We start from the raw sequence: 14,329 nt of genomic DNA, 5'->3' as shown, positions 1-14,329 counted from the left end.
CTGTTGACTGACTGTTGTCGTACTAGAGCGGCTCCAACTATCCATCCATCCATTTTCTGAGCCGCTTATCCTCACTAGGGTCGCGGGCGTGCTGGAGCCCATCCCAGCTGTCATCGGGCAGGAGGCGGGGTACACCCTGAACTGGTTGCCAGCCAATCGCAGGGCACATACAAACAGACAACCATTCGCACTCACAGTCATGCCTACGGGCAATTTAGAGTCTCCAATTAATGCATGTTTTTGGGATGTGGGAGGAAACCGGAGTGCCCGGAGAAAACCCACGCAGGCACGGGGAGAACATGCAAACTCCACACAGTCGGGGCCGGGGATTGAACCCGGGTCCTCAGAACTGTGAGGCTGACGCTCTAACCAGTCGGCCACCGTGCCGCCCCGGCTCCAACTACCGGAGACAAATTCCTTGTGTGTTTTTTGGACTTGGAAAAATAAAGATGATTCTGATTCTGATGTCTTCATTAGGGTTTGAGCTGAAGCCCAGCTGACCTTGGGTGAGAGGGAGGGTACTGGACTAGTCGTCAGCCGATCATATGGCATCGATAAAACATTCACACTCACAATCACATAATTTAGAACTTTCAATTAACTCAATCCTGATTTTACAACATTGGATGGAATTAACCTGAGTCGCTAGTGAAAACCCAACCAGGCATTCAAACATCACCACCAGAAGGGTCCGAGCGGATATTCGAACCCTGACTTTGAGGAAAACGTGCGAGCCACATGCTCCACTGTTTCACAGTGTAGATTGTGTAATGCACCGGTGTCAAACTCGAGGCTGGGGGCCAAATCTGGCTCACCAAGTCATTTTATGTGGGCCCCGAAAGCAAATCATCTGTGTCAACAACCTCCATGATTCTTGCTCAAATTCTCATGTGTAATAAATAGTATCGTTGAGATATTGCAAGCATTTTCTGAACAATAGTTGAACAAACTATTATCCTTGATTTGTGATTTCAAAACTACGTATCCATCAATTTGTTGTGTGTATGTAATAAAATTATGAGGTGACTAAACATTTATATGGTTTCACAGTCAATGGCCCTCTGAGGGAAACCATGACTACAGTGTGGCCCGCTACAAAAATTTGTTTGACACACCTGGTATAAGGCATGTACAGTGAGTACATTTAATTGATTAATAATTGTTATTCTATTTCACAAAAAGGCACTTTACCTCAGACCTCGTCCATGGTCCTAATTTGGATCAGAGCCAAACCTTCCCAGATATCCATCTATTGCCTATTCCTGAACTTTTGTCATGAGGTTCCATGTATTATTCACTTAAAATGTCCATTCACAGAGAAGAATGACAATATGCTGGGTGGTAATAATGAAAGAAAAAATGAATAAACACACTGAGTTGGGGGAAAATCAACTGTTCCCTGTTTATTAATGCTCCTCCTCTCCTCAACACCCCCACCGCATTTGACAACAGGCAGAATCACCTAACGCCTACACACACCAACACCCCCAGACCCCTTTGGATTTCTTTCACTCTACTCGCAAACATCACAACCTTTTTCCCCCTACAGTGTCTCCTTTGTAACATCCTCCATAAATATACCCTTCTCCTTGATCTTCTCTCCGCCTTTCCTTGCATCTTTGATCTCTTATGTTCCCTCATCTATATCACTTTATTTTACGCCGCTTTATTTTGGCCTTTTTAAGATCATGCATGTCACAGCATTGCAATCGTATTCAAGTCTAAATTTTAACTCCAAAACCATTCCAAAACCTTCAATTTTTTTTTTTTTTTTAGCCAGTCAGAAGTTGACCTGCTGGTGTGTTTTGGATTGTTGTCCTGCTGCAGAACACAAGTGTGCTTCAGATTGAGGTCACAAACGGATGGCTGAATAATCTCCATCAGGATTTTCTGGTAAAGAGCAGAATTCATGGTTCCATAAATCACAGCAAGTCGTCCAGGTCCTGAAGTAGATCAGCAGCCCCAGACCATCACACTACCACCACCATGTTTGACTGTTGGTATGATGTTCTTTTTCTGAATTGCTCTTTTACATTTACGCCAAATGTAACGAGACACACACCTTACAAAAATTTTAACTTTCGTCTTGTCAGCCCGTAGAACATTCTCCCAAAAGTCTTGGTAATCATTCAGATGTTTTGGCTCAAAAGTAAGATAAGCCTTTATGTTCTTTTTGGTCAGCAGTGGTTTTCACCTTGGTTTTCTGCCGTGGATGCCATTTTTGCCCAGTCTCTTCCTTATTGTTGGGTCATAAACACTGACCTTAACTGAGGCAAGGGAGGCCTGCAGTTATTTCGATGTCCTGGGTTCCTTTGTGACCTCCTGGATGAGTCATCGCTGTGTTTTGGGGGTCATTTTTGTAGGCCAGCCACTCCTGGGAAGTTTCAACACTGTTCTGACTCTCACCCTGGTTCGCTGGAGTCCTAAAGCTTTAGAAATGGCTTTGTAACACATTTCAGAGTGACCGATATCAATGACTTTGTCATCTGTTCTTGAATTTCTTTGGATCGTGGCCTTTGTTGCACCTTTTTGAGATCTTTTGGCCGATTTCACTTTGCCCAAGAGGTTCTATTCAAGTGATTTTTTTTTTTTGAACAGGTCTGGAGGTAATCATGCTTGGGTGTGATCAGTGAAAATGATCTCAGCTTTCCAAAAAAATATATATATATTAGTCATACTTAAATCATGATTTAACAAGGGGGGGCTACTTACTTTTTCAGGTAGCCTTGAATATTTTTTTTCCTTCATAAATAAAATCACCATTTAAAAACTGCATTTTATGCATACCTGGGTTATCTTTGTCGTATGCATACAATTTTTTGATAATCTTAAACATAAAAGTGGGGAAACTTGTCATGGTCTGTGTTTTGGTTTGGGTTGTGTTTAGTTTTGTTCCATGTTTTCCTGTGTTCCATGTTTGTCGTGTGCTCATTAAGTTGTTGTGTCCACCTGTTCTCGTCTGCTTTGTGTCGACCAATCAGCTCTCTCCAGCCACTCATGTCTTGTCCAGGTGTTCCTCGTTGTCTCATCTATCTGTTTGTATTTAGTTCCCTGGTTTCTTTCAGTTCTTGTCGGTTCATTGTCGTTGTCACATGTCTCTGCCATATCATAGTCGTCAGTTGTCTTTATCATTGTGGTATGTCATTGTCCGGTGTCATTTTCCGTTTCTATTCCAGGTCTTACTCACAGGTCATAGTTTGTTTCCAGTTTTAGATATTCGAGTGTTTCTTTGTTACTTTGATTTGATTGGTATCTGTTGTGGGACTTTGTTCAGTTTTCCCTTTTCTAAGATTAAATATTATTTTGAGACTCCCGCACTCCTGCCTTGCCTCCCTGCTTCCCTGCAATTGGGTCCACCATGTTCTTACCTTGCGTTACTCGCCCTCACCTTAACCACGTACGTGACAAAACTTTGCAAAACAACAAGAATTTCTACTCCTCTCGGCTGCCTCATTTATATCATGTCAGTCTCCTCTACTTGCCCGACACCGGTGGAGAACCAACACATCAGTAGCTGTTATTTTTCCTAATTTTCGGTCCACCAGAGTTTCTGAGTTCCATTTAAGTCTCATATTTCTACCATTTGTGCTCAATCACCACCTTTGTTTTTTTGGACTCTTCCTGAATGTCTCAGCGGGAGTTGGAAATCGCTTTTCCTCTCTGACGTGACACTGAGCAGCATCATTTCAATTCTAATACAAGATAGCGTTAAAAAAATAAATAAATACAGCGGCTTATAGACTAAAACAAACCAAAACTATAAAGTAGTGGTGCTGCGTGCGTTTCTGCATGTAAATGACAAAGTAACAGGTACACTGGAGAGGAGAAGTTCTCCCATGAGGCGAAGATGCGTGTTTCATGTTGTCAGTCTCCACATGACAAAAGAGGGAAAACAGAGCAGATCAAAAACAATGTCAAAGTGGGACACCAACAAAGGAGACAGTTAAAATCCACACAATGTGTGTTCTTTTCCTTTGCATTCCAACAAAAAAGAACATTTTACCCGAGGCCACCATTTCATTTATTCACTTGGAGGTGATCCCGGTTTGAAAATTCCTGAGTGGCCGGACACACGTTTATCTGTCTCAGATCTGGACCACATCCAGGAGTAATTACAAGAAAATGAAAAATAACCATAATGATATGACCATCACTACCAGATTCTATGAATCTTTCCTGTGCAGAAAAACCTTCCATCCCTTATCGAAGCAACTCTCTTCTCAATCTGCTAAATTCCTGTGCAACAGTGAAAGTCCTTTCCACACGTAATTAATATCATTAGGATAAGGTACAAAAAAGGTTTCAGATTTTAATCACTAGGGGTGGGACTTACAGAGTAACTTGCAGTACAATATTATTGTAATATTTTGCCAACGGTAATGATAATCACCATCATCATCATGAGACACTGATTATGCAATAATGAATATAGTGGAAGAAAATACGCTACTATACTGTAGATCACAATATCTATGCAAGTGATGAAACGAATATTAAAATATAGATATACATTTCTCATAACATTTTCATTATTTAAAGTCTGATGAAGCAGAAATGTGTGCAATTTTTTATTCAATAGGTTGTTTTCATTGGTAGTTTAGATATGCGGTGTTGACTGGACATGGAGAAGAACACTAAAATCCGCATCACATTTAAAAAAAAAAAAATCAAAAACTCAGCAATTAGCTTACTTTGATGTCGGCCAGAGAAAAGTACAGATACCTAATGTTGACATGGTAATACTGTATACCCTGTGAGAAGAATACAATATCAATATTTAGTCCCACCCTAAGTAATTACCTTACATTCTTAACTAGCGGTCTCCATTCTAACAAATGGCATGTTTGAATTTAAAGGTGAAGTTCGCAGTTTTCAAACTGATAGCAAGATTTCAATGTCGGTTCACTGCACCCCTCCCCCCCACGTCTCTGACCAAAGCCACTTCCCTCACTAATGTGACTATGTATGAGGCGTGCATTGCACAAAAGTTTCACCTTGTTACGTCTCAAAGGGTGTCCAATTCCTTAGTTTGAACTTTTGTTGCTAACCAGCAGTCAATAATTGGGCCATATTAAAAAAAACTCGTCATGTCTCAGGTGTGTTTTCTTTCCGTTGCAGTGCTGGTGAACGAGGTGCGCCGTGCCTTCGGCGACACACCTGTGGCCAATTTGTAATTTGTAAAAAGTTATTTGTGAGTAATTTGTAAAAAGTGAGTTATTCTGAGTATTCGGTCACACCTTCTGTCTCTTAAATCTCCGATAGGCTGTTCCTGTCGTGGCGGGAAATGTTTTTGAATAATTAAAATTAAATTAGAGGCATAATATGGGGCCTGAGAGGGAGGATTTTTCAAAAGATCAACTTAATAATATTCTACTGGCAGGTCATACAGACAGTTTAAACCTATGACAAAACATGTTTTTTTTTAAACTGTAAAATCCACCTTTAATTGCCAGACGTGCTGTCCACCAAAATCTTGACCAATGGCAAATGAAATACATATCTGACATCCAGAAACAAGCAGGAATCGTTTAGTTCCACCTCTCACTACACTGCATTACTGATAGGAACCTACACAAAATTAATGAATAGAAACTGAAATAACAATTACCAATCAACCATTAAACAAAATAGCATTCCTATCTCTCCCGTTAACCGAGCGTTTGTAAACATAAAGGCCTCCTCTTGAATGAACACCTTACTTCAAGTAGATGGCTTGTACTCTGCAGTTGAGTAAATACCTACAACTAAGAGAAAACTACAGTAAACTCGAGCTATTCACAGGTACAGGGACCAAGCCTTATTGTGAATAGTGGGGAAAAAAGTAAAAATGTAATTGATGCCCCCCAAATGTTTACAATTGCCTATATTAAGTTTAAAATGTGTATAGAGTATACCAAACTATGATCCCCAAAAAAAACTTTCATTTCAAACTCATCTTACATTACCCTTAAAAATCAATGCCTTACGGATGATTTGATTTCCCAAAAATGCACCTGAAGTACAAGTGGTGACGACTCTCCTCTGTAACTTCCACTAATAACCCAGGGTAAACTTAGCTCCTCGCCTATTAGGCATTCTAATACTTAAGTGGATAAAAAGCACACTGACACCTGAAAATTATAGTTTCATCAACTCATCAGGAAAAAACAAAGAGGGCAATACCATTTTTGGTCCATGTTAAGATTTCAAATACTGTTACATAAAAAATGTGACTGTGTGTTCTAAGCACAAAGTGTATCTGCCATTGGGAAACAATTAGTAATGCAATTGGGGGATGAAAAATTCCTACTCCCAAGCAAGATAAATAAGATGAGTGGTAGTGTATATGACTAAAGACACAGAGGGGCTTTTTACGAAGATCCTAAATTGCGCATTCATGCTAATAGATTGCGTATGCTGTTGGCAATGGGTGCAAAAGTGGTGGAGACTAAAGAGGTGGAGTATTAAAAAGAGGGTTTTGCACTTTAGGAAACTGATGATTTTCACAATGGAACATTTGAGAGAGCACCGCAAGTGCAACATGAAGTTTGAAGTGATGGAATCAGAAGTGTTACCGGAAGACAAACAAACTTAGTACTAGGTTACAGAAAACAAATCTAACGCTCTGATAATATATGGGAAGCCAGCAACCACATAAGAGCCATTATTTGTCGAGATGCAACGCTTCAAAAATTCTTCAGAAATTCTTCCTTAATACAAATTATTATTTTCCTATTAGCCAGGGTTTTGGCTCAATCTTGTGGCATTTAAGGGCATTAAAGAAAGAGCATAAAAATAGGTGTGTTTTTCTGCAAATAGCTCAGGATATGTTTGAATAGGTGAATTTGCAAAGAGTGAACCGTGAACTGTACTATTTTCCTCGAATCTTTTTTTTTGATACGCAATGTAATGTATGCACTTATTCACCGCATAAGGATAACAGTTTATTGCATTTTCCATGTTTGAGGTGTCCATTGCAGCACAAGCTCTAGCATAATATAGAGCTTAATTTCAGTAAAATGTCCTATTAATTCTGGTTGTACTTATAGAGTACATCACGACTCACCAGTGTAGTCCTCGCGGCAGATGCACGTGTACCCTCCCTCTTTGCGGGCGCACACCCCTCCGTTCAGACAAGGGTTGGAATAGCAAAGATTGATCTCGGTCTCACAGTAGTCGCCGGTGAAGCCCACGGGGCAACGGCAACGCAGGCCGGCGATGGGATGAATGGGCCGGAACAGGATGGAGGGTGAGGAGATAAAAGGGGCGGAGCTATTGAAGCGCAGCACAGAGATGCACTTCATGTAGTTCTGACACGGCTCACGCAGACACACATTGTCGTCAAATGGAAGGACCTGAGGGGCCAGGAAACGTCAAAGAACGAAAAAAAATTTATCATAGCATGTCAAAGCATCTTCAGATATAATGCAGATATGACCCCGCGAGGCTGTGATCAGCATAGGGATAACATCTGAGACAGTAGATCACAGGTGTCAAACTCCACATTATTTTATGTGGCCCGTGAAAGCTTGCAATAATTTTTCCTTGACTTCTGTTCAAAACTAGTAATCCATCATGAAAATGATGAACAAATGCAAGGCCAATTATGTAATATGACGCATAACATATTAGGTAAGAAAAAGACAAACCACTCCTGTTTTTCCTGAAAAGAAAAAACATTAACCTGACACACTATTTCTATGATTTCCTTAAAACAGGAAAGAAAAATGCACATTTTAAATGTCTCAAAAGATAAGCAGTGTTTTTACATTTTGTTCCTTCACTGTACTGAAGGTGAACTGAACGGTGACCTTAAAAACAAAGTACAGTTACAACCAATTTCTGGCCCAAATGTATGATTGCTCGGGGTGTAACACCCCTAGCAAACATACATTTATGTGGTTTCACTGTTATAACCGAGGGAAAGCATAACTACGATGTAGCCTGTGATGAAAACTATTTCACATCACTAAATTGGATGTTTCAAAAGTGGTTTGGGGCGATGCCATGACATCATTGTGGATAGATGCATGTCTCTCAGCATTTAATATAATTTGATGCACTTTAATACTTGCATGAATTCTGAAATATATGGTTTTAGATTAACTATAGTACACACGTACGGTAGTAGTATGTATTCTTACGTAAATTGCCTGCATTCAAACAGCACCTTTCTCCCTTCAAGGTTAAACTCCTTTTATGCTCATCTCCGTCATACGTTCCAAGATGGTTTATGTTACCATGGGAATAAAAGGAAACTTACATCACAAGCAACTGGTTTCTGAGTATCAGAAGCAACTGTTTTGCAGGGTTACGAACCTCCATCTGTGTGAGCGAGGTCAGCCGCGGCCTGTTCAGGTACAGTTGTTCCTCCAGGGCCTCGGAGGGAAAGAAGTGTCCTCCTGGTAGCGCCGCAGAGAAGCTCACGTTTAGGATCCCTCCCGGTGCTGCGTCCATGTCCGGCTGGATGTTGAAGACAAAAACATCCTCGACAGGCACCGAGAGAATCGCTGACACACCCTCCAGAAAGTGACCCAGCAACGGTGACAGGAAGTGCTCCTGGGACATGTTCTGTAGGCGCACTGTGACGCTGCTGCCCAGCATGTCCTCGGTGATTATGAGGACACGGAGGACGCAGTGTGCTGAAATGCTGTGGACACCATCTGTAAAGCAAAAGCAAAAGAAGAGTAATTAAATAATTCATAAGGAGGGTGTGAGAAGAGTAACAGAGGAGGAAAATTAAGGGGATTAATCAAATATAAAGGGATGAGAATGTGGATAAGGGCTTGTTAGGTACGCAACACAGCTACATGTATACTATACAAATACTTCACAAAAATAAATGATGATGATCATGATGGATGGCTGGATGGGCTGAAGACAGATATGAGTCCCTTAGCATCTAGCTATTCTTGGGCCATGTTAAGATTTCAAATACTCTTAAAAATATTTGACTGTATTCTATGCACAAAAAAATATCTGCCAATGGATACAATTGGTCATGCAATTGGGGGATGAAAAATGACAACTCCTAAGCAAGATAAATAAGATGAGTGGTACTGTATGTGACTAAAGACACAGAGGGGCTTATTTACTAAGATCCCAAGTAGCGGGCTCCAAATTGCCTGTTTGTCAGATTGCCCACACTTTTGGCACCAGATGTGAATGTGGTCGAGACTGCAATATTTCAAATAGGCTTTTATACTTGAGAAAGCTCTGAGTATTTTCACCATGGAACATTTGAACATTTGCGAGAGCACCGCAAGCGCAACATGGCAGCAGCAACCACCCAAATCCTATGTTTTTGTTTTTTTTTCCCTTTAATTGGTCCTGAGTGTGTGGCAATTGGATGTAGGCTACAGCATGGTGTGTGCACATCTTGAGTAACATTGTGTTTAAAACTTGAGACAGTTGAAAACTGCTCTGAGAGATGCCAGCCCCAACTGTCACAGTGCGCTGAAATGACCCAGAGGCAAGGAAATGCAGAGTTGAAAGTTTTGTCATAGGTGATATGGCATGACCCCTTCTTGTGACTGGTTGAAAGTCAGCCCTTATGTCATTCAGAAACTCCAAAATTGCATTGCACAATAGACAATACATTGCGATATATTTTTTGGGGATTCAAAAAATTCAATTCACACTATTGGAGATTTTGTCCGTGCAGTTTCTCATTTTGCTTATGCTATGCTGGCACCGCTTTGCATCTGCTTTTCAGGCATGCTAGTTATAGACACAAAATCAGCCAACTCAATTTGTCTCACATTTGATGAATCACGGTGTGCATATTTTTGCATAACACCTGCCACAATGTGCAAAATGAACAATTTTGTGCATTTGCCAGATGGAATCCTGATTGCGGCCCGTTCGTAGGTCAGATTTCACTTCTTCAATCAAGTGTTCACACGTAAACCTTTAATAAATCAGGCCCAGAGTGTGTAAAATATGGGCTCATTTTGCAAAAGTAAAACCATGAGTGTAAAAACATGCGCCACAAAGTCAGAAAAATAGCATGGACAGGCAACGGGTGAAAGAGGAAGGTCACAGGAAGGAGAGAAAGAGATCTAGGAGATAGAGGGTAACAGGATTAATAAAATAAAATCTACAAAACAGAACACTTGAATATAAAGAAAAGATGTCTTATTAATGATGAATATGAAAGAACAAATAAAGTGGAGAATCAATAATGATCAAATATTCAATTATATTATAAATAATTGATTGTCTCTTGTTGGTTCATTTTCCCTACAAAGCTTTTCAAATGGTTAACTGTCTCACATTCGTAATTTACCAATTTAAAAAGGATGGGCAGAGAGATTCAATGAATTTGGTAAGAAAAACACAATAAGTAAAGGCAACAGAAGGAGAGTGGGCTAAAAAGATTGCGAGAAAAAGGCGGAAGCAGGAGGTACGTCAGGATGGGGGTTGGGTGGGGTGGCAGCTGGTTTGATTACCGGATTATGAGGAGCCTCACTCCCTACTGACCTCTAACACACACACACACACACACACACACACACAGAGAGAGAGACATAGCAGAGGGCAATAAATAAGGAGCCAGCCATTAAGGACTAACACGAAAAAATAGATGACCATTTACAGACTACATAGAAATATAATGTAGTATGGATACACAAACCACACCACACCACCACAGTACATACGTATGATTCAATAAACTAGATGTCATCATCGTCAACTTCCGAGGGCCAAAGGGCAATATATTTCATTATTGTCATCACTCCATATCATGTAGCACAAATTGAAGCTGATCTGCCATTGTTATTTAAATGACACTGAATTCTTGGAAATGACTGTGGATTATCTGATAGAGTAGGATTTAATCACACACACACACACAAACGCACGCACACACACACAGATCTATATACATTTCTCGTCAGTGTATTTAGTACACACTGTAATTACAGCTCTCTCGTCACCCCCCTTGAGTGTGGATTTATTTTCTTACATCGTAATGTACAACCATGTACATTGAGTCGTTGGAGCTAATTTCAAACCTACAGCCAGAATAAAAAAAATGCTACTCTCAAGAACCAGTGGTGGTGTTGATTGAGTGGACCGATTGTTTTCAGGACAACCGCCAAGCATAGAATGCATTTTTTTGAGTGAAACGAGTTTGTCTGTTAATTAATTTGTAGGATTACGTGGTGAAGTGGCACATGTACTAAGCAAGAACAGACACGTAAACACCAGAGGCATGAAAAAGGTGGGGGGGGGAAAAAATATTTTAGGTGGGGTCTGGGGGATCCCCTGAGCCCTCGCAGAGAATTTTTTTGATTTTAACATACATTAAGCAATCTGGAAGACTGAAGAGTACAATAAGGCAAAAGAATATATATTTTCTTCATGCAGAATAACATTTATTTACAGCGCTCAAGTACATGTTGATGTACAAATTCAAGACTAAAATAAAATTTGCCTCATTTCTTTGCTTTTTTGTTTTGGCCTCCAACTTGAACCAGGCCCATCTTCACCTGCACCTGAAGCCTGCTTCAAGCTTTGCCACATGAATAGCATCCACCCCTTTAAGGACTCTCATTCTCGAAAATAATTGACTAAAATTTGATTTTTTTTTTCCTCCTGGCCGTGGAACAGTGGACCAGCTCTATACCCTTGGCAGGGCCCTCGATGGTGCATGGGAGTTCGCCCAACCAGTCTACATGTGTTTTGTGGACTTGGAGAAAGGCGTTCAACCGTGTCCCTCAGGGAGTCCTCTGGGGGGTGCTTCGGGAGTATGGGGTAGCAAACCCCTTGATACGGGCTGTTCGGTCCCTGTACGACCGGTGTCAGAGCTTGGTCCGCATTTCCGGCAGTAAGTCGGACTCGTATCCGGTGAGGGTTGGACTCCGCCAAGGCTGCCCTTTATCACCAATTCTGTTCATAACTTTTATGGACAGAATTTCTAGGCGCAGCCGAGGCGTAGAGGGGGTCCGGTTTGGTGGCCTCAGAATTGCATCTCTGCTTTTTGCAGATGATGTGGTTCTGTTCGCTTCATCAAGCCGTGATTTCCAACTCTCACTGGAGCGGTTCACAGCAGAGTGTGAAGCGGCTGAGATGAGAATCAGCACCTCCAAATCTGAGACTATGGTCCTCAGTCGGAAAAGGGTGGCATGCCTTCTCCGGGTCGGGGATGAGATCCTGCCCCAAGGGCAGGAGTTCAAGTGGATCCTCGGGATCCCCCCAGAAGAGCTGGATGAAGTGGCTGGGGAGAGGGAAGTCCGGGCATCCCTGCTAAAGCTACTGCCCCCGCGACCCGACCTCATAAGCGGTAGAAAATGGATGGATGGATGGATGAGTGCCATTGCCTTGCCGTTCCAATACTTTTGGAGGGGACTGTATACTGTCACGGCACGGGGGCCAACTGGTTAGAGCGTCAGCCTCACAGTTCTGAGGACCGGGGTTCAATCCCCGGCCCCCGCCTGTGTGGAGTTTGCATGTTCTCCCCGTGCCTGCGTGAGTTTTCTCCGGGCACTCCGGTTTCCTCCCACATCCCAAAAACACGCATGGTAGGTTAATTGACAACTCTAAATTGCCTGTAGGTGTGAATGTGAGTGCGAATGGTTGTTTGTCTGTATGTGCCCTGCGATTGGCTGGTAACCAGTTCCGGGTGTACCGCGCCTCCTGCCCGATGATAGCTGGGATTGGCTACAGCACGCCCGCGACCCTAGTGAGGAGAAGCGGCTCAGAAAATGGATGGATGGATGCATGTATACTGTAATTTGTGTTTTGGACATCCATTTTTGTGCTTTTAATTCATGACTGTCTCCAAACTTTTGACTGGTACTGTTACGGTTTTATCTACTACCATTTATTGTAAACAGTCCATTGCATGAAAAAAAACTCACAGTAAGCTCTAATATTGCTACAGTGAGTGCAGTCTTTCTAGGTTTACTAATGGCTCCATTGGAAGCCACAGGGAGGTTGCAAAAGAAACAAATTAAAGCAATTTAAGAATACAAACTGCGCACATTCTGCCACACAAGTGGATATAAGGTAATACAGCAAAATGTTCTGCTGTCGTAAAGAATATAACAAATCATAGGTAATTTCTGCTGGAAAAATAAATGTTTAATTTGTGCGCGATGTTGGGAGTTATTTAATTTTGTATCGACCCTAGTGAGGAGAAGCGGGCCAGAAAATGGATGGATAGATCGATGGATTGGAACACACAAAAAACAAAACAAAATGTCCTTCACTTTGCTTTCTGACCTTGCAACAACAATCAGTTATCACACTCTGATGAAGCTTAAGAAGGCTAAGCTTGCCTCACTCACACATGAGACTTGAGGCTTTGACTGACACTTTGCAAATCCAACATCAGCCAGTTAGACGGACAATCGCACGTGAGCAAACAAGGTCAAAGATCATCTCCAGCAGAGATGTGAGCGCCTGCAGAGTGCAGCACAAGTCGACAAGAAGTCAGACAGGGAAATACAAAGAACAATAGCCTGCAACTCTTAGCACACAAGATATAGAGAACAGATAACAAAAACATTACTGCTGACTGATATAATTATTAATTCAGAAATAGACAGTAGATCCAGCCTTTGAATGGAAAGCCATGGAACTATTCTGAAACACTCTTGAGTGGTTATGTGAAGTGAGGACAGGTGATTTTTTGCATACCATCTAATAAAACATCCAAGTTATCAATAATGTATCACCCTTTCTGACGCTTTAGCGTGCATGGAAACAATAAAACATTAATATCTTAAGAAGGCCACAAATGGAAAGTTACTTTGGTATTTTTTTTCACAACAGAGGAACAAAGCATTTTCTAAATAACTCAAGAGAAGCTTTGACCCCTGCGGACTTGGAGATGTCATCAAAAGTGGGAGAGCGCTCGTAAAGCCTTTAAAGAATGAACATGCTGATGTGGAATAACCAGCAACTGGGTCCCACTGGAGCCAGAACACCAGTTCAACATAAGAACAAGGCAGGTCTGATGAGTGTTCCGCCTCTAAGATGCTCGGTGGGTCGACAAGAGGGGATTTCAGTGCTATCTCTCATTGCCAGGTAGCCTGACTAATAGGACAGTGAAAAGTGCCTTGAATGTCAGAGGATCCCAAGCTCACATCCAGGGAAGCCGGATAGAAATAGTTTGTAAAGTCGTGTAGAGATGTAGCCCGCAGCAGGAGGTGAAAACAGACATGGAAATATATTTTTACAAGGCCGCTACAAATAACATCTACCAAATGTGGTTAGGAAAAATGGTCTCAAGCAATGCACATGCAGACGAACACCGGAAAGTTGAATGCCCGAGGTCATTTGTAATTCAAACATTTTCGAGAAAAATAATGAGTTTGAACCGCTGTCAAACATGAGGTGT

General features: G+C 41.5%; 1 protein-coding gene across 1 annotated transcript in view; it reads right to left on the bottom strand.

Annotated features, from left to right (window-relative positions):
- Nucleotides 1–14,329, bottom strand: part of celsr3 (cadherin, EGF LAG seven-pass G-type receptor 3) — a 95,469-nt gene that overhangs the window by 70,406 nt on the left and 10,734 nt on the right. The window contains 2 exon segments of the mRNA XM_061680447.1: nt 7,046–7,334; nt 8,299–8,642. Of these exon segments, the coding sequence (XP_061536431.1) occupies nt 7,046–7,334; nt 8,299–8,642 (633 nt within the window).

The sequence above is a fragment of the Phycodurus eques genome, chromosome 1 (assembly GCF_024500275.1).
Source record: "Phycodurus eques isolate BA_2022a chromosome 1, UOR_Pequ_1.1, whole genome shotgun sequence".
Lineage (NCBI taxonomy): Eukaryota > Metazoa > Chordata > Actinopteri > Syngnathiformes > Syngnathidae > Phycodurus > Phycodurus eques.
Note: the sequence above shows the minus strand (reverse complement) of the source record. Positions and strands in the feature narration are given on the sequence as shown.